At 48.0% G+C, this 19,664-nt stretch overlaps 5 protein-coding genes across 5 annotated transcripts in view; 4 read left to right on the top strand and 1 right to left on the bottom strand.

The window, feature by feature from the left end:
- Positions 1-680, bottom strand: part of POSPLADRAFT_1110199 (hypothetical protein) — a gene marked incomplete at both ends in the record, with an annotated part of 3,492 nt that extends 2,812 nt beyond the window's left edge. The window contains one exon of the mRNA XM_024483357.1: positions 625-680. Within this exon, the coding sequence (XP_024333263.1) occupies positions 625-680 (56 nt within the window). The remainder of the gene's footprint in view (positions 1-624) is intronic.
- A 909-nt stretch (positions 681-1,589) lies between these two features.
- Positions 1,590-4,662, top strand: POSPLADRAFT_1159796 (hypothetical protein; the record flags this gene model as incomplete). The annotated part of the gene is made up of 14 exons (XM_024487458.1): positions 1,590-1,639; positions 1,687-1,718; positions 1,830-1,861; positions 2,051-2,344; positions 3,116-3,155; positions 3,234-3,293; positions 3,450-3,451; positions 3,672-3,833; positions 3,871-3,888; positions 4,058-4,121; positions 4,154-4,176; positions 4,285-4,360; positions 4,418-4,470; positions 4,618-4,662. The coding sequence occupies 14 exons, from the start codon at positions 1,590-1,592 to the stop codon at positions 4,660-4,662; spliced, it is 951 nt and encodes a 316-aa protein (XP_024333262.1).
- A 7,591-nt stretch (positions 4,663-12,253) lies between these two features.
- POSPLADRAFT_1050680 (hypothetical protein) lies at positions 12,254-13,465 on the top strand (the record flags this gene model as incomplete). Its single annotated transcript, XM_024480037.1, has 3 exons — positions 12,254-12,978; positions 13,262-13,328; positions 13,418-13,465. 3 exons carry the CDS (start codon positions 12,254-12,256, stop codon positions 13,463-13,465), a joined length of 840 nt encoding a protein of 279 aa, XP_024333261.1.
- Positions 13,466-17,632: 4,167 nt separating this feature from the next.
- POSPLADRAFT_1160078 (hypothetical protein) lies at positions 17,633-18,057 on the top strand (the record flags this gene model as incomplete). The annotated part of the gene is made up of 2 exons (XM_024487497.1): positions 17,633-17,766; positions 17,868-18,057. Coding segments are annotated over 2 exons (324 nt in total), but the record flags the coding sequence as incomplete, so codon positions are not given.
- A 661-nt stretch (positions 18,058-18,718) lies between these two features.
- On the top strand, positions 18,719-19,411 carry POSPLADRAFT_1037464 (hypothetical protein; the record flags this gene model as incomplete). The annotated part of the gene is made up of 4 exons (XM_024477222.1): positions 18,719-18,845; positions 18,914-19,085; positions 19,151-19,313; positions 19,394-19,411. 4 exons carry the CDS (start codon positions 18,719-18,721, stop codon positions 19,409-19,411), a joined length of 480 nt encoding a protein of 159 aa, XP_024333259.1.
- Positions 19,412-19,664: the final 253 nt, after the last annotated feature.

Genomic DNA, 19,664 nt, shown 5'->3' with positions numbered 1-19,664 from the left:
ATCGTTCGAAAGATCAGGAGTCGAAATGTCGTAGTCGGAAGTAGTGAGGCCTAGAAGCTCGGGGGACGACGTGCGTTCTTCGGCGGTCGAAGGGATCGGTTCTTCGTCGAAGTCGTCCTGGAGTTCTTGGTCTATCTTGTCTTCTTCGTCGCGGTCGAAGTTACCGGGAATGGTTGGCGAGGGAGTCGATTGCGTTCTAGAGGAGCTGTCGAGGTTCTCGGCGGCGCTGCGGCTAGCAGCCTCACGCGCTTGCGAGCGGGTGACTACTGGAGACGTTTTCGGAAACCCGAAAGCGGCGAATTCTTGCCTGAAATCCCCTCGCGGTGGGCTCCAGAAATGATACGACCTACGAAACCCTAACCCCTAACCTGGGTGCGACCTAAAGGGACTAGAGAGACGGATTATAGTCTAGTGAGAGGGGAGTTAGCAGCAAGGTGTCCCGCGGTTCGAGTGAACACGAGAAACGCCTTCGGAAAAGGCTACGAACGCTAGGGAAGGTACGAGGTGGCTTCGACACGTCGTCGAAGCTACTCGGAGGCTGTGGGTGGTTAGTGGAGACGATCGAAGCTCGGCAGAGCTCTTCGATGTATCGTAGAAGGAAGGGACACGACTCGAAGGGTGGACTTAGCTAGGGCGCGGTTCGCAGTTTCTTCGACAATAGTCGAAGTCGAAGGGTTCATCGAGACGGTATCGACGAGTAAACGCAGTGGACGAGGTTTCGAAGTTACGCAGCAAGGGACGAAGTGACGCAGTTGAAGGCTTAGACGCGGGGCGAACTCGACTTATGAGCTCTGAACTCGAGGGGGGAACCAGATCTTGTATTTTTGGAGAGAAGTACGACAGATTTTATACTACGCATAGGACGCTACGACTATCGAGAGTGGCACACTAGTACAAGGGGCTTTGCATTGTTCCGCACGAAGCTGCCTCACCGAGTGGCACGCATCAAGTCCATCGGTAGAGTGATGTCATGCCGAACGCGGAGATGAAGGGAAGCATGCGAGACACTTCGGACCGGTGTCCGTCGTTGAAGGCATGCCGCGAGGTTCGATACCTAATCGGGGAAGACCGGCTACGTCGGTGTGGCATGGAGCGATGCACGCACTTGGCCGAACGGCGTCAAGTGGCCCTATTGTTCGCCGAATGCGGAAGATGTCCCGGGGTCTACGCGCGAGGCATCGGGACGACCGTGCTGAGCTTCGAGTAAGCGTCGCGCACCGTCGAAGGTGTCGAAGAGCGTCGAAGGCGAAATCGAACTGTTGTGTGACTGAGTCGAAGTGCCAGGCGGGATGCGACTGCCGAAAAGAGGTGTATCGGGGCCCAGAGGGGCTTGGCGCCTATCACCGCATTCATTGAATTCAGTGAGGCCCTCCCGCAAAACCTGACAGCTACATGAAAGGCATGAATTGAAGCCTGGGAGGTTGATCCTACTTCATGTCCAAATTCCTTTGTTTTGGTGACTTCTCGTGTGTCTGATTAGAAGCTATAGATGTATTGTTGCTAAATGTGTACTTACTAGGTACTACTCAAGCAGCTGTCAGGCTGCAACTTGCTGAAGAAGAGGCCACAGCATGCTGATGCATGAGACAATGTCAAGCAGTGTCATGCTGACTGTCGGCTTGGAGCTGGAAGAACAACAGTGAGTGTTTATTAATTTTGTATCAATCTTCTCACTGAGTCTTGCAGGTGTCAGCTTGTGGGAGACACTGCTGCCCTCGGTCAGCATGCCACTGAATTGCAGCAAGTGAGGATTGTCAAGAGGTGTAACACTCTCTAGCGAAAGGTTGAGAGCTGGATAGAAATTCAGCACCTATACATGCCTGGCATAGCTACACTCCAGGAACATCTTCTCACCACATTGGTGTGTCAAGAAAGCTTCATTGTGGGACAAAACACTCCACTACTTCTACCTTCTGCAACCATCAGTCAAGCTGTCTGTTATCCTCAATTACTTAACTATGAGTGGCACCTTTGCAAAGCACAGGCAGACGACATGCTACACAATCTCCACTGACACCTGTGTCTCTGCTCTCACTTGCTGCAATTCAAGGACAGATTCCTATGCAGACAACACAAGAATACCCGGGCCAGACTTACTGTCAAGAACATCAAGGATAAGGTCAGAGCAGATGTGATACAGTATTGCAAGGCCCATGCAGCACTGCTTTCCCTTGCAGGCCCCTTCAGAAGACTGGGTGGCAGTCACAATTCAAACACTTGGAAGATGGCAACATATGTGGAATGTCTGAAGGCAATAGTATGTCAACCAAGGGGTGGCAAACTCTCTCATGGATCTGGATGTTGCCTGGAGTGGGCGCAGGTGGAGATCAAGAATTACATGAAGGTATGCCCTGTCTATGAGCCCTATAACTGCATACTAAACTCATTAGTAACATTACAAATTGAATGGTGTAAGTTGCGCGTGCACGCACATTGATGGTTGGAAGAAGTTGATCTACTGCAGGAGGAAATGAGATGTGTTCTAGCCTTTTTTGAATGGCAGGGACATTGGTGGCTCCAATGGGTGAGCTGTATTCATGTGCTGACAGATGAGCACAGGGAGGGCTTGACTGTGTATGCCTTATGCCAAGCAAAACTTCATATTTCCATGAGAGACCAGTGTAACCATATTTGGCGGTATGTGCTAGAATGGGTGGCTGGCACTGAGAATACACTGGCCTGATTGCAGCCTGCTATTAAGTAGACACATTCATATGTTTCCATGTGTTACAATTTTGATTAAAGTGTTTTTTACAATACTTATATCTACATGTGTTCTGAAATAACATGGTGTGTTTGTACCAAGAGGAGCATGATATATTACTTAGGACTTAAGTGTATTCACACCACCGGTGTCATGATTTGAGGTCAAGCGACAGGGAACAAACAAAGGCTGGGGGTGTTCGACTGAATCTCACCGAAGCGATGGTGAGCGAGGCTCAAACCTAAGGCTAGGGACAAGATAATATATTAGTTAGTGAAGTAAAGAAAGGATACAAAGGAAGGCTTACTGACCTAGGGACAAGAGGTTGAAACTGAGGTCTCTAGGGCAGCAGAGGCTGGCTTATATACAGGGGAAGTTTAGGGGAGGCTGTGCACACTGGTTTGTGCACAGCTGGTCCATGTGCAGCTTGCTGATGCAGCCCTGGGGGCCGGTGAGTCAGAGCAGCTGTGTCAGCAGAGCCTGGACTTTGCCATGCACTGTCATCCCATCTAATCTAATCATACAATAGATAACGACTTGGTCATTCAGGCATATAGTACAGAGGTCACGGGTTTGAGCCCACAAAAAAGTAAAAATTAAAAAATGGCTAAACATTGCGTCAACTTGTGACAATAATGACTTAATGTACTCGCACCAGGAGAAGCATGATATATAATGATGTATTTGCATGTTTGCATAGGAGTGCGCACTACTATCATACATGACCACTACTACTAGCAGCCAGTAGTAAGATCATACATCACATCCTACTATGGTTTACCAGTGGATGGCCCCCCCTGTTGATGGCCAGGTAGCACTTCGTCACATCAACGTGATGATGCCATTTTCAAGGTCTGCTCAGCACACAGAGCTATGGCATTAGCAGGCAACATTTCTCAGACATGAAGTAAACAAGTAGAAATAGATTGAGCTACACTACATACAACATATACATTGTACATATCAGTGCCAACAATATCAGGATGAATTGGAGTCATGGAAAGAGTACAGATATGAAGTCGAGGCCAATAAATTGGGAGTGGGATACACTAAAGTCGACTGTGCTGGCTGGGATCCAGACAAGGGATGGTATACGGATACAGATGGCGGGTTTAACATTGGGGCTGGTGTGAATGAACTGAGCAGCTGTGCTTGTGTAATGGAAGGTTGCGCTGATGGTCAAGGTGTGATCACTCAGAAGGGAGTCTAACGACATGAACTTGGAGAACCAGCAGCAATCTGCTGAGTAGCGAAGACACCAAAGGATGATGTGGTTGCAACAGGCACACTGTTGACCACTGCTTGAGCAGGCTGGTGTGCACGTTGTCATGTCAATCCTCCCGAACTATATAGGCTCGCAAAGCGTGGATGCTATTTGAGGACATCATTGGAATCGAGACAGGCTTTGATTCATGCTGTAAGCTCAGCATTGGTCCCGTTCTGTGACAGACCAAGTGCTCCAGCAAGCACAAGTAAGTCAAATTTTAGCCTGTATGAGGACAACAGACTGTCAAATGTTTTATATGCCACTTCGTGCACCATATGCTTCTGGAGAACCCTTTGCTCTGCCTCCTGTTCAGCTTGTTGCTGTGCTTCAGTCTGCTGTCTTTCTGCCTCAGCAGCTCTCTAATCCTGGAAAGCGACCTTCAAGTTCAGGTGAGTGATAAACTGTGCCTTGATCTTTGTTGAACCACGAGTTTTCTTCTTGATTAGATTTGCAAGTTGCATGTGAAGATGGCTTGTTTCCCGTTGGGCAACCGTACAGTGTGAGTTGGCTGCAGTAAGACTCACCTGACATGCAGCCAGTTCATCTCATAGTGCATCATTCTGGCAACAAAGTAGGTGTATTTCAAAGACAGCCTCAGGGAGTGTCCGCCACATGTCTTGAGCCAATGAGACTGTACCGCTCCTAGAATCAGAATCCAGAGACCATGCAACAGAGGCAGAACATGTCATAATGGACACAATAACTGAGTGTGGTAGCAGTGTGGCCGACCTATCAGGCTCTTCATTGTTATCTGGGTTGGAGCAAGGACCAGAGCTAGATACATGATCAATGTCAAGTGAGCCAGAGTTGCCAGGTAGGTCATCAGAAACATCAAAGTCTTGCGAATTGAAACTGGATGGCCCATGCTGTGCTATGTCCGAATTATTGTTAGCATCATAAACATTAAGATCAGTATCATCCAGATTATAGTCAACATCACTGTCATCATCATCGTCACTACCATCATTGTCAATCTTGATATCAGAGCTTGCAGCTGGAGGAGATGATGGAATCTTGGTGGGATATGAATCTGGGACATGAGCAATTACAGAAGATGCCATGCTTGGTGCAAAGTCATCTTCTGAAAAGACCTGACAATTGAGTGGATGAAGCCCAGTCTGCTCAAAACCTCGACAAATGACTTGGGAGGTGATGGCTTTACTGCAGACCTCCATGTATTCCTCAACAATATTGTAACAATCAATCTTGACTCCTTCAGCGAGACAATCACTGGTGTGCTTGATCCACTGGCATTGTACAGGTGAAAATACAGTGACATCGAGTGGTTGCAGTTTGTGTGTTATCTTTAATGACAAGCCAAATAAAATAACATCATGCTCATAGGCAACCTCCTTCATCTCGTCACTTTCATGCAAGTCATGCCCATCAAGGATCAAGACTATTGGCTTTGTCATATCAATTTATTGTGCAAGTGCATGAGGTACAAACACATTCTTGAACCAATTCACAGTTAGCTCTTGATCTGTCCACCCATTTGGCGAGGTCACAATGCTAAATAGCAATGTCAGTGAGGCAAATATCTTATACAAGTATGGATTGGCAGACCTTTCAACACCTTCAATGTCTGAACAATCTGGAAGGGGTCCATCTTTAAAAATGAAATCTGGTGGAATGGAAATACCTGCTGCAGATACACATTCAATGATTGTCAACATCTCGAGGTTTTCACTACACAGGTGATATCTGTCCTTTTGACCACATACAAAGTAAAACTTTGTGCCATCATGTTTGTGGCCACTGCCATATTGTATTGATTTCTCATCCATGTTCCACTTGTGTTTAGAAGGAATAGCATTGAATTCCTCTTCAAGTGCCTCCAGTTTGTTGTACAGATCTTTCATGTGGTTTTGTTGAAATTCTGTGCCCACTAAGGATCAAGACCATTTGGCTTGGCTGGGAAGAGTGCTATGTGACACTTTTGAAATTGCTTGTGCCAGTTCTTCCCTGGGTGTTAATTGGTCATGTTATATGCATGTGCACGAAGGGTCTTCAGACAGAAAGGCAGGGCTGACTTTGAGAAATGTGCACACCAATCTGAGAGTACTTGCTCCTGCTGCAGATTTAGTAGCTGTCGCTCTGCTGCTGCTGCTTTAAGTGGCTTTCTTCCTTTCATTCTACCTCATAGTGTTTTTTGTGCAACCTAAAAGATGATGCAGGTCAGCGCACCTGAAGAAGTCAAGTTGTAGCCACAGCAGATAACTCACACACTGCTTCCTAGATGCCTCCGAGATGCTGGTATATTGTCCAGTTGTAAGACCCTGCAAAGCTCAAAGGAGTTGAGATTCATAAGTAGGATCATTCATTGTAGTAGCCTTTCCATGATGGGGCATGGTGAATAGCAATACAGTAGCCAAATGTTCACTACCAGGTGTGTTGTGCTACAGCGATCTACAGATATAATTTCAAACTCCACTCATGGCCATTGTGGCCATTGCGCTCTCAGGTGTGACATTGCCATCAAGCCCCTCGAAAGCGGGACTCCTCAACGACTTATCCATTCACTTTGATTCCACTTGGAGGTGAAAGCAGGCATACAAAAATGTAGGTGCCCATATAACTTCAAGGACAGAGGGGTGCCTAGTCATTCCGCATCAAAAACCTGGCCATCAAGGGGGGGGGCCATCCACTGGTAAACCATAGTATCCTTAATGGCAATCAGTAATACATTGTACCCTCTTGCTTAGGGGTACTATGATCACTTGCCTGTGTATGTTACCTGTGATAAGTCTGCCATTGTACCTTGATTGATGTCACCATTTAAGTTGATCACAGGTAATATTTTTGTCGCGACTTGAGGTCAAGTGACAGGGGAGAACCAAACAAGGATGCTAAGGGTGTTCGACTGGGTCTCACCGAAGCGATGGTGAGCAATGCTCAAACCTAAGGCTAGGGACAAGAAAATGTATAAGTTAGTAAGGGTAAGGAAGTAAGTACATGGGCTTACTGACCTAGGGACAAGAGGTCGAAACTGAGGTCCCTAGGGCAGCAGAGGCTGGTTTATATACATGGGGGATTTAGGGCAGGCTATGCACATTGGTCCATGTGCAGCTGGTCTGTGCGCAGCGTTGCTGACACAGCCCCAGGGGCCGGTGAGTCAGCGCAGCTGTGTAAGCGGTGCCTGGGCTGTGCCGTGCACTGCCACCCCATCTAATCTAATCGTACAGTAGATAAGGACTTGTCCGTTCAAGCATATGGTACAGAGGTCGCGGGTTCGAGCCCGTGAAAAGGAAAAATTAAAAAATGGCTAGACGCCGTGTCAACTCGTGACAATTTTGTTTTATTCCATCTATGTCGGAAAAACCCAGCAAAGTTTGCAAGGCATTGCAATGGGTCACAATGTCACAATGACCTGCCAAGCTTGCAATGACCATGTGACTAGGTAGAAAATGATTGCAATGTTGGTCATGCAGCTTGCAATACCAATGATTTCTGGCCTCACCTACTCTATTTGGGTATTCTACAGGATTTATCCTTCTTATCTTGTTCTATTACTTTGTTACTTATTTTACTCATTTTATCTTGCTGTATTTACTTATTACATTTACTTATTACATCAATTGCATTATTATATCATTGAACAGTTATTTCTGTTGCTATTATAAATGTTATTACAAAGTGCTATATACTGGGTTTGAACATCGGATCCTAGTGATACAAGTAGGAATACTATACTACCAATGCACCACAAAACCACTTCACCAAAAGTCCTTTCATAGGGCTGTTTGTCGGCTCATATTGAGCACCTCATGGTCCCCTGTACTTGCCTCAAACCCATTAAATACTTGCAATATAGTGACCATGCATAAAATATACATACCCTGCATTGAGTGTGCTTTTGACACTGCATATCTTGCTTAAGTCAGTCCATGAATAATGTAGCAAGATTGACTGGGGTTGGCACTGTTATGATGTAGCAAGAGCCGAGCAAGTACTCAATCAAGATCGCCAACATGATTGCAATCTTATTATAGTTTATTGCGATAACTTGAGATAACAATCTTAAGTCCTAATCAGGGATCTGCTTATTGCAATATCTTTAGACAATGTGAATTGCTTGCAAAGTCTTACAAGCACTTCACAAGGCCCATCACAAGATTTAGGAATTGCAAGCATGCCCAGAGATTTCTGACATAAGGCTCCAACCATTTCATTTGTTTACTATCTATAAATGGTTTCCACTGTTTACTATATTTATTTATTTATGGCCAGGGCATAGACAGTAAATAGATTGTAAATAAACAGTATAAACAGTCGGGGGTTGGGGATACCAAATATAGTATATTCCCACCATGAGGCTACTGCTCTCTGGTACTATAGAAGCTGAGTGCCTTACTTACTTCTTACTTTACTTATTGGTTCATCCTTTGCAAAACATGACCATAATCCCAGCAATTCCCATTATGCAAGTAGCTAGTCAATTTTCTGTCCAGGTTCATGCTCACTTCTCGACACACCCGTGAACCTTGTATGTACATTGTCATAGTATGTAGTTTGAATGCTCACATATACATTCATGTTTCCTACCTCACATGCACATGAATTAGATGTCCAATGCTCTGTTCCTGCACCTATCATACAAGTGATATGCACAAAGCATTGGATTAGGAAAGGTTTGCTTAAGTTATCATAGGTATTTTATAACTATATAAAACTGCTTGCAAACTGTTTATGTTGAAGCACATAGTTAGGTACGAGCTTACAAGCTTGGGCATGTGAGTAGCTGGGGGCCAGAGGCCCCTATCGTAGTATATAACGACTGTGTGCAATGTATGTATGCTACACAATTGTCCCTTATGGGCATCACTACGCCTGTGGACAAACATGCCCCGCACTGTCGCACCATTGTTCCAACAGTTTAAACCATCTGTTTACTATTTACCATTTATTTACGCTTCAGCTGTAAACATAAACTAAATGGTTGGTTTAGGAACCTGTACTGAATACTCGTAAGTCTAGACTATACATCGAATCAACACAGGTACAGAAAACAGGACAGAGCAAACATACCTCAGCTGTGATGGTAGAACAACTAAGGAAAGAAAAGGGGGAGCGGGGGGAGCAAGGTATAAGTAGAGAAGTTGGGTATCACGTGTAGCTAGACAGAGAGAAAGCTAAGCTATTGGATTGACGTAGAGGGTGTGGATCGCGAACACGGACATCAAGTGTCCTGATCGGGAAAGTCAGAATCCGACACTCCTCCTTGATGAGAAGATTGGGAAAGAGGGGAGTGATTGCAACAAGAGAGGGTGACCCCTTTGTCCATAGGAGTAGAAATGGGTGGTGCATCAAGGAGGTGAAACTGAGCAACGACCTTGTCGATAAGAGTGGTCTGTGACAGAGCAAGAGTGTGGTGAGTATTGTCATGCTCAATGGCAATGCCGACGCAAAAGGTAGCTTCACCGAGGTCAGAGATGAGCCATTTAGCCCACAGCTAAGCTTTGAACCAAGAGACAGCAGATGCAGAGCTACCAGTGAGTAAGAAGTCATCGAAGAAGTCGTCGACATGCACGCAAGTGATGATAATCCCATCATCAGACTTGCGGAAATACACACAGTACTCACAGGGGATATGCGTGAATCCAATAGAAAGTGTTGCAATTTAGAGTTGAGCGACAGGGGATGAACAAACCAAAAGGCTGGGGGTGTTTGACTGGGTTGACCGAAGTGATGGTGAGCGAGCTCAAACCTAAGGCTAGGGACAAGATAATATATTAGTTAATGAGGTAAAGAAGGAATACAAATGAAGGCTTTACTGACCTAGGGACAAGAGGTCAAAACTGAGGTCTCTAGGGCAGCAGAGGCTGGCTTATATACATGGGGGATTCAGGGCAGGCTGTGCACATTGGTCCATGCACAGTTGGTCTGTGTGCAGCATTGCTGACACAGCCTCGGGAGCCGGTGAGTTAGCATGGCTGTGTAAGTGGCGCCTGGGCTCGTGCACTGCCGCCCCATCTAATCTAATTGTACAGTAGATAATGACTTGTCTGTTTGAGCATATAGTACAGAGGTCGCGGGTTCGAGCCTGCAAAAAGGAAAAAATTAAAAAACAGCTAGATGCCATACCAACTTGTAACAGAAAGCATATAAGCATCCATGGTTTTATTCCAGACACGACTGCCCTGTTTCATCCTGTAGAGGCTTTTGTGAAGTTCCCAGACCCAATCCAGTTTGCCAGGTTCCTCAAAGCCAGGGGGTTGTTTCATATAGCAGATCTCTTCATCAGGTAAAGAGCCATAGAGGAAAGCTGTTTTGACATCAATCTGATGAACCTCCCAGTTGCGCGTAGCAGCAAGGTGAAGAAGGGCACAGAAGGATTCCATGCAAACTGTAGGAGAGGAGGTATGATTGTAGTCTTGCCTGTAGATAGCTTTGAAACTGCAACAGATGTTGTCCTTGTCATGCTTGAGGCAGAACACAGACTTGCCTTTCATTATGCAATGACAAGCAGGAACGGCAGAGCAAGGAACAAGCTTGTAGACACCGAGGTCACGAATAGACTGGAATTCATCAAGCAGAGCCTGTCGCCACTGATCAGCATGAGGAGAGGCCATTGCTTTGGCAAGGGTTGCAGGATCACCGGGGTATTCAATGTTGACTGCAGGCCCAGCAGGAAAAGCAGACAGAGCATCCTGGAGAGTTGCCCAAGCCGCAGGATGCGAAGGCAGTGCTGCAGAGGCCGGAGTGTCAGCAAGCGGAGAAGTGACAGAGGAGGGCATAGCAGGTGGCACAGGCAGCAGAGCATCAGGGTCGGGTTCCTCAGTGATGACCGGTGAACCAGCATGACAAGCAGCATGAGTAGCCTGGATATGAGCACCACTAGCGATAGACTCAGCGATAGCACGAGAGACAGCGGAAGTGTGTGGCAGATCAGAGGCAGCTACAAGGCATTCGGAGAGAATTGGAGTATGGCAAGAGCACCAAAGGGTTAGAGGTTCAGGGTTGGCAGGTGTAGGAGAGATGTTGACAGAGGGAGACGCAGGTAGAGACACAGGGGAAGAAGGAGAGACATCAGCTGCCGCTGGCACCATAGGAGGAACAGGATCTTCAAAGGATTTGATGAAATTGACATGATATGACTCAAAGACTTTGCCCAAAACATGGTGATAGCACCTATACGATTTAGAGGTGAGGCTATACCCAATGAGGATGCACTTGACAGAATGTTCATAGATCTTGGGGTTGTGGTGATTCTGAATAAGAACAAAGGCACAGCAGCCAATTTCACGCAGATGGGAGAGATCCAGGCAACATCAGAACCACAGCTTGTATGGGGTAATGCCAGGAGACAGGGACCAAGACGTTGTATGTACTGTGAGATAGTTAGCTGTATGTCACGAGTTTACACAGCGTCTAGCCATCTTTTTATTTTTTTCCTTTTCACGGGCTCGAACCCGCAACCTCTGTACTATACGCCTGAACGGACATTTCCTTATCTACTGTACAATCAGATTAGATGGGCGGCAGTGCGTGGCACAGCTCGGGCTCCACTGACACAGCTGCTCTGACTCACCGGCCCCTGGGGCTGCGTCAGCATGCTGTGCACGGACCAGCTGCGCACAGACCAATGCGCACAGCCTGCCCTTATCTTCCCCTGTATATAAGCCAGCCTCTGCTGCCCTAGGGACCTCAGTTTCGACCTCTTGTCCCTAGGTCAGTAAGTCTCTCATGTATTCCTTTTCTTACTTAACTAACTAATACATTTCTTGTCCCTAGCCTTAGGTTTGAGCATTGCTCACCATTGCTTTGGTGAGACCCAGTCGAATGCCCCCAGCCTTCGTGTTTGTTTGTCCTTGTCGCTTGACCCCAAGTCGCGACATGCATGGCCGTGTTCCTTGATCAACCCCGTCTCTGCTTGCAACTGGGACATGAATGATCACATGGTGTGCGCATTCATTGCGTACAAGTTGGGTACCTCCAAGCATAATTCTTTTGAGATGCATGAGGCTCTTGAGACTCCCGCTGCAGAAACCTGGGCCACACTTGTTATGCACTATAAACATGAGGGGGCATACACTCAGCTTCTGCTCCTCAAGGAGCTCTTCAGTCTTCGCTTCACCTGCACGGAACCATCCCCCAACATCGCTGCTTGTGTCACCAGCATCAACAAGTGTATCTTTAAAATCGGTATGCTGACTAAGGATTCCATGCTCTGTCTCACGCTCCTGCACTGCATGTCCGGCGATCTTGAGTACCTCTAATCCCAGGTTAGCACATCACTCTGTCAAGCAACTCCCTCCTTGCCCTACACCTCCACCAACATTATGACTCGCTTGGAGCTCAAGTGGCAGGTCACCACTGGCTCTATTATTGGGTCCAATCTTGCTGCTACCTCCTCTGCCACTGCATTTGTCACCAAAAGCCACGGCAACAGCAGCAAGCCTCGCAAGACCTGTTCGAACTGCAACATGACTGGGCATGAGATTGCCGACTGTTTCCAGCTGGGTGGTGCTATGGAAGGCAAGTGTGCTGAGGTTCTCACCACAAAATGCCCTTGTCTCGACAAAGGGAAATCCGGTGGCTCTAAGGTCCTCCATGACCCCGATGGCCGCATGTTCATGCTGTCCAATACCGGGGACACTATGTACATCGACACTACTGCGAGCATGGCATCCTCTTCTGCAGCCAAGGCACCATCCACAAAATTTGCCAGCCTCACTGTCGACACCCCTGATCCAGTCGACCTGTGGGCCTTTCCGACGCTCTCTCCGGCAGACACCTTCAAATACAGCACCCTCACCAGATCCCTCACCGATGAAGACACTGCCTCTGTCGACTGGGGGCACCACTCGTCCACTGCGTCGGTTACTGCTCTTGCCACTGCCGCTCCTGCTGCTGCCGCTGCCCTTGGCACTGCTCCATTCTTCTTCGACTTCAGTGCATCTACCCACCTTTCTCCTTGCAAGGACAATTTCTCTGATCTTGTGGCCATTGCTCCTCATGGGATCCGCGGCATTAATGGCTCTGTGATCTATATGCATGGTGTCAGGTGCATTAAACTGCATCTTGGCAAGGGGCGCTCCCTTCTTCTTGACAACATCCTCTACATTCCTCAGGCAACCATTTGTCTTGTCTCTGTCTCTGCCCTCTGCAGTTCACCCTCGCACCCTTACATTGTTTTTGACCATGCCTCTGTCTGCCTTCTTGATCGCTCCGGCATGCTGCTCACTTCTGGTACCCTTTTTGCTCGTCACCTCTATGCTCTTACTGGTTCTCCTCCTGCCATCGATCATGTGTTCCTTGCTTGTCATCGTCCCGATCTTGTCTCCTAGCACCATTGTCTTGGCCATACCAATTATTGCACTGTCTCTGACATGGCTCAGGCCGACCTTCTACCAGGTAAGCCCACCACCCTCTCTGTCGCACCACCCAAGTGTGACTTGTGCATCCTTGGCAAACAGACTCAGATGTCTGTTCCTCAAGTGCAGGGGGTGAACGAGCTATGCAACAGTTGGGACTGGTGTATGTGGACTTAATGAGTCCCACTAATGTGTGCTTGGCTGCTGGAAATTTGTATGCACTTCATATAATAGATGACTTCTCCTCATACTCCTGGTTGATCCCTTTGCCCTCCAAATCTGTGGCCCTCTCACACTTCTGTGCCTGGGCTGTCACTCACATGAACAAAACAAGCAGTACCATTGGCACTGTCCAGATCGACAATGGTGAGCTGCTATCAAAGGAGTTCCTAGCCTTCCTCTCTCAAAAGGGCATCAAACTACGCTGTACATTGCCTTACATGTCTGCCCAAAACGGCTGTGTCGAGTGTCTCCACCGGACACTTATGAATTGCGCATGCGCTATGCATATTGCATGCGGACTGCCTGCTGCATGTTGGGACGAGTTCCTCCTTACAGTGTCGCGACTTGGGGTCAAGCGACAAGGACAAACAAACACGAAGGCTGGGGGCATTCGACTGGGTCTCACCAAAGCAATGGTGAGCAATGCTCAAACCTAAGGCTAGGGACAAGAAATGTATTAGTTAGTTAAGTAAGAAAAGGAATACATGAGAGACTTACTGACCTAGGGACAAGAGGTCGAAACTGAGGTCCCTAGGGCAGCAGAGGCTGGCTTATATACAGGGGAAGATAAGGGCAGGCTGTGCGCATTGGTCTGTGCGCAGCTGGTCCATGCACAGCATGCTGACGCAGCCCCGGGGGCCGGTGAGTCAGAGCAGCTGTGTCAGTGGAGCCCGAGCTGTGCCACGCACTGCCGCCCATCTAATCTGATTGTACAGTAGATAAGGAAATGTCCGTTCAGGCGTATAGTACAGAGGTTGCGGGTTCGAGCCCACGAAAAGGAAAATTTAAAAAAACGGCTAGATGCCATGTCAACTCGTGACAATGCAGGTACTGGTCAAGGCCACATGTCACCAGAGAGTGCATGATCCAGGAACACCATTCAACCCAATTCCCGGCAGAGTGTTCGAGGATGACACTGCCGGTATAGAGAGCAGAGGGAATAAGGAGTGTAGCAACAGGGATTTGAGGTGGTGGCACTGCAGGTGTAGGTGTAACCAGAGGTGCAGGGGTGTCCAACTGAAGGGGAGCCTGAAGACCAGAAGCAGGTGTAGAGGGAGCGGAGCGTCCAGATTTGCCCCTGGATGAATGACAAGGAGAACAAGGAGGTGCCATAGAAAGCGAGTGCAATGGGCATGAGGTGACCACTGTATACAAGATCGGACAGTCCTAGGTAAATGTGCTTGGTTAGAGTGCAGGGCTCATAACCTTTAGGAACTCATACCAAATACTCGTAAGTCTAGACTCAGCCGTGGTGGTAGAGCAACTGTATACCTGTACTGAATACTCATAAGTCTAGACCATACATTGAATCAGCACAGGTACAGAAAATGGGACAGAGCGAACATACCTCAGCTGTGGTGGTAGAACAACTGAGGAAAGAAAAGGGGGAGCAGGGGGAGCAAGGTATAAGTAGAGAGGTTGGGTATCACGTGTAGCTAGACAGAGAGAAAGCTAAGCTATTGGATTGATGTAGAGGGTGTGGATCGCAAACACAGATGTCAAGTGTCCCAATCGGGGAAGTCAGAATCCGACAGTTGGAGCCTTAATTCCATCCCCGGCCAACCTGGTTCTTGGTGTGAGCACTTCTACTTGGATACTGGCAGAATTTTGCAGATGTGTATCACAAATATGATTTAATGAGGTGCTATTAATACATAAATATAACATTTTTACATGAACAGTTGCACCAGATGACGATAGATAACTGGATTTGGCCGCTATGATAACAGGAAGGAGCCATGATGTATGAAGCAGCTGTTAGATTTTGGGGTCCGCGGTGTCAAGTGGGCTGACCCGACGTGCCCTGTGCCTAGCCGGGAGAACAATTGTAGCACAATTGCCAAGTAAAATACATCAATCCCATAGAGTACTTGTACCGTAGTGCGGCCGTACTTGGCCCCCACATGTTTGTAACAATCCCACCATTTTGCTTGCTCACGTCTGTGTTCCCACTCCCCTCATCTCGTTCCCAGGCGAAAGTCAACAGCAGCCACATATAGTGCATGCGACAATACATAACTGGACTCTGCCGCTTTGAATGCAGAAAGGGGCTGTAATGTATGGAAAAGGAGCATGCACGGCATATGGCAATGTATAACCAGACTCTTCTGCTTTGAATATGGGAATGGGGTATTATGTATGGAGGAGGAGCATGGGATTATGTATGGAAGAGTAGCGCGTGCAGCGTGGATGGAAATGTATGACCGGATTCTGCTGCTTTGAATACAGGAACAGGCCATTCACTGTGGTCTGCCCGAGCAGTGATATTCACCAAGCACATGAGTTAAAAACAGTGATCACTCAAGTAGTGGGTGAATAGGCGGTGAATCGAATTGTGAGTGAAGTTCCTAGTGAAATTCACCACTAGTGGATTCACCCACTGCCTGAGTGATTTTGACAATCTGCTATAGCCGCATGATGAGCAAAGTTGAACAAACAATCAGATGAGACCTTCCGGGTAGGCAGTGCTTGATTTGGTCCTGGTGCGTTGTTCTCTCCCACCATCAGTCCCTGCTGATGTGCATTGATTCCTAAGCCAGACTTCACTACATATACTCAATGACTTTGTCTTTTCAGTTCACTGGTGTTTCTGCTATTCAGTAGTCTGGTATGTTCCTAGTAACTGTCTGATGACATGCATTCTCATCTCTAGGTAGTCATGATAATGATGTCGTAGGTAACATTGTTTGCTTCAGTGAGTGCATGTTTTAATGAGGGCGAGCAAGTACTTGATAAGTAAGGAACAGCCTTTGGTCATGTGTACAGACAGTGTGCGGTAAGTAAAATGATACTTCTCACTGTCGCCAGGCTGATTGAGTCACTGGGCTAGGCAAGTAGTTTGGGGTCAAGGGAGCCTGGCATGCAGATCGTCTGTATGAGGACCTGGATGCGCAACGTGGGGGAGTAGACATCTGGTGTGGGCAGAATAAGTCTCAGTGAGCATGCCTCAAGCATCGTTCGTACTGCTACAGAGAGGGGGAACTATTTTTTTTTCTCAGATTAGCTATTATTTTATGTACAGGGTGGCGGTGTTGTGAATGCCATAGAATGTTTAGAAACTTCGTACTGGTATGTCATGAGCGCATGCTGTACAGCAAATGTCTTAATGAGGTGAGCGAGGGATCTAACGAGAGAGAATCGGACTTCAGTTGAGGTGAGGAATGACAACTCTATATTGGTATATACCTAACGAGAGAGAATCCTTTACAGGGAGTCAATAGTATGAGTAAAGGTATGTAAAGGAGCATGAATGACTTAAGACTTCAGTTGAGGTGAGGAATGACAACTGAAGTCCACTCTACAGGATGTCGGGTATATACGAGGATCTACGCTAGGTGAGTCATCAATATCTTTGGTAATCAGTTTGAAAGAATGAGGGACAAGAGTGATAGGTACAGGCACATCAGAGGCGCGTCAACATCCCGCCAATCCCGATGCAATAGTGTCGCATCATACGGATGCAGGGTGTTCAGCCGCACTTGGCCATCAACAAAATGTAGTATACATCTTTCAATGTGTAGTAATAGTGTGAATATGATGAGCTTATTATGACCTATCAGCGGGGTGAAAATCATTCAAACACTCAGTGAATAAGTATGGTTAAATTGAGCCACTCAATGGGTAGTGCAGTCACTAACTTCGTAGGTCAAAATCACTCAACAGAAAATGGGGGTTGGGTGGTTAATTCGGTTGTTTAAGAGGTCATTTTCACCATCACAATTGCGACTACTCAGTGGGTGAATATTACCATGTTGGAACAATGGTGTGAACAGCAATGGGGCACATTTGTCCATGGGCGATGTGATGCCCATAAGGAACAATTGCGTAGTGTACATACATCGCGTGCAGTCATTATATACTACGATAGGGGCCTCCGGCCCCTGACTACTCATGCGCCTGAGCTTGTGAGCTCGTTCCTGACCACATGGGGCTGCGTGTTTCAACACACTCCCTCGAGCAAAGCAAGCGAGGGCTCACGCACACTCCCTGCTTCTCAGCACTCGGCACTCCCTCAATCTCAGCATCTATCCTCACACCCTCTCAGCGGGTCCACAATCCATCCCCATGTCTGACATCTGGCCGATAGTCCATGCTCGGATGAGCTGCGATAAGTGACCCTTAGGCGCAAAGGTAGGGCATATGATGTACAGCAATCTTCATCAACTCCTTGACATCAACTTCTCAGCTCCAAATCCTTGGCTCCAGGTTCAATTGGTGCTCTCAATGAGTGGTTCTTTGGTTTGGCAGTGCTCTCGGTGAGCAATTCGGTGGTTCAACAGTTTGGGGGTTCGAGGTTCGATGGCAGGGTTTGATCGGGTCCACGTCAGGGTTTGGCAATCGTATGGGGTCGATCGAGATGGCTTCAGCCCCATCCAGGCGAGCGGGTCGGCAGTGACAGCAGCGGGAATATTCTGCGGCACAGCGGCAGCCAGCAGAGTGTCGACAGCGACGGCATGTGCACAGGATCCAGCGACACAGCGAGTGGCGGGCTTCAAGCTGCCCCCAGAGCTTTGCTTGGTAGTACACCCCCAAGCAGGCTGATGTGATTGTGTTAGAACAATGGTGCAAACGGCAACGGGGCACATTTGTCCACGGGCGAAGCGATGCCCGTAAGGGACAATCGCATAGCATACATACATCGCACGCAGTCGTTATATACTACGATAGGGGCCTCCGGCCCCCGGCTACTCGCGCGCCCGAGCTTGCGAGCTCGTTCCTGACCACGCGGGGCTGCGCATTTCAACATACCACAAGGGGATTATCTTCACCCATTACATTGGCTATTTGTGACTACTACATGAGTGAATACATTGGTGAAATTCACCATCTAAATAGACCATAGTGATTATGTATGGCCGGGGTACCGCAGCTGTGGCATTATAGATGACGATTAGGTATCATGCAAAACTGTCATACATCACGCTGTCAAATTATACACTCTTTAGGGAAGTAGGCGACTTAGCTTCTACATGTATCAAGGTTGTGTTGCTAACTAGCACTATTTTATACATTACAACGACAGGATCGCCTGGCTCTACCCTCTGGCTGTTCTGACCTCCTGATCCGTCTGGTCGCAGTGCCGGATTACCAAGCGTGTGGAAAAATCCAGGCCAGTTTCTCCTATTCTTGGTGAAACTATGGACTGCCGCTGAGCGCGCTGGCTTTGGTCACTCGCAGACGTTCCAGAAGAAGGGAAACAGGTACTTCATGGAGCAGTCAACGCAGCCACAGACGGTCGGCTACAGCCTGGCAGACTCGCCCGCAGGTCTGCTCGCGTGGATCTACGAGAAGCTCGTCCGGTGCACGGACAGCTATGCATGGGAGGATGACGAGGGTGCGCAACGCTTTGTGTGATGTGCAAGTGGTGCTTTCGCTTACCTGGCTCTTGCGTTCATCGGTCAGTGCTTACGTGGATCTCGGTCTACTGGTTCTCGCGCGCCGGCCCTGCTGCGTCGGTCAGGATCTATTACGAGGTCATTCAGGACGACCCCGGCGCCTTGCGAATGGCGAAATATAGCCCAATTCCTCTTGGGCTGTCCTTCTTCCCTAAGGAGCCCGTAGTCGTGCCAAGATTGTGAGTGCACGACCGGCCTGTACCTGCGGAGTCTCCAAAACTCGATGCTGAGACTTGTGCGGCAGATGGGCAAGGACGCTCGGCAACGTTGTGTTCGAGGCTGAACACGAAAAGGGCGGCCACTTTGCGGCTCACGAAAGACCGGAGGACCTTGCGGGCGACCTGCGTACGGCGTTGTGCCGGGCAAGGACGGCTACGTCGGCCGCGATGCACATCTGTGACAGCATTGTCCGTGTATACATAATGGTACACCAAAGGTATTGTACGCCTGCTATCCCAATTCTGTCATCGTCTTTGCATCTGCGCAGAAAGCACTGTCACTGTAAAGTCAGTAGTGTGTATTGATACAATGTGAAATCCTGCTCTTTCTTGACCTCTTCTCGAATGTCTTCATGTGCCACCCTGACCACCTTCACCTCAGAGCCTGACCTGCCTGCAGCCCTCCATGTGGTCTGAATGAAATCCACGACGTAGTCTACACCGGTCCTTTCCTGAACGTTGGTGAACACGGTGGGTCCATCGCCTCGCGCAATTTCGAGTCGCGATCCATGACGGCGAGAGACGCATTCACAAAGGAAG

The sequence above is a fragment of the Postia placenta genome (assembly GCF_002117355.1).
Source record: "Postia placenta MAD-698-R-SB12 unplaced genomic scaffold POSPLAscaffold_23, whole genome shotgun sequence".
Taxonomy (NCBI): Eukaryota; Fungi; Basidiomycota; class Agaricomycetes; order Polyporales; family Adustoporiaceae; genus Rhodonia; species Rhodonia placenta.
Note: the sequence above shows the minus strand (reverse complement) of the source record. Positions and strands in the feature narration are given on the sequence as shown.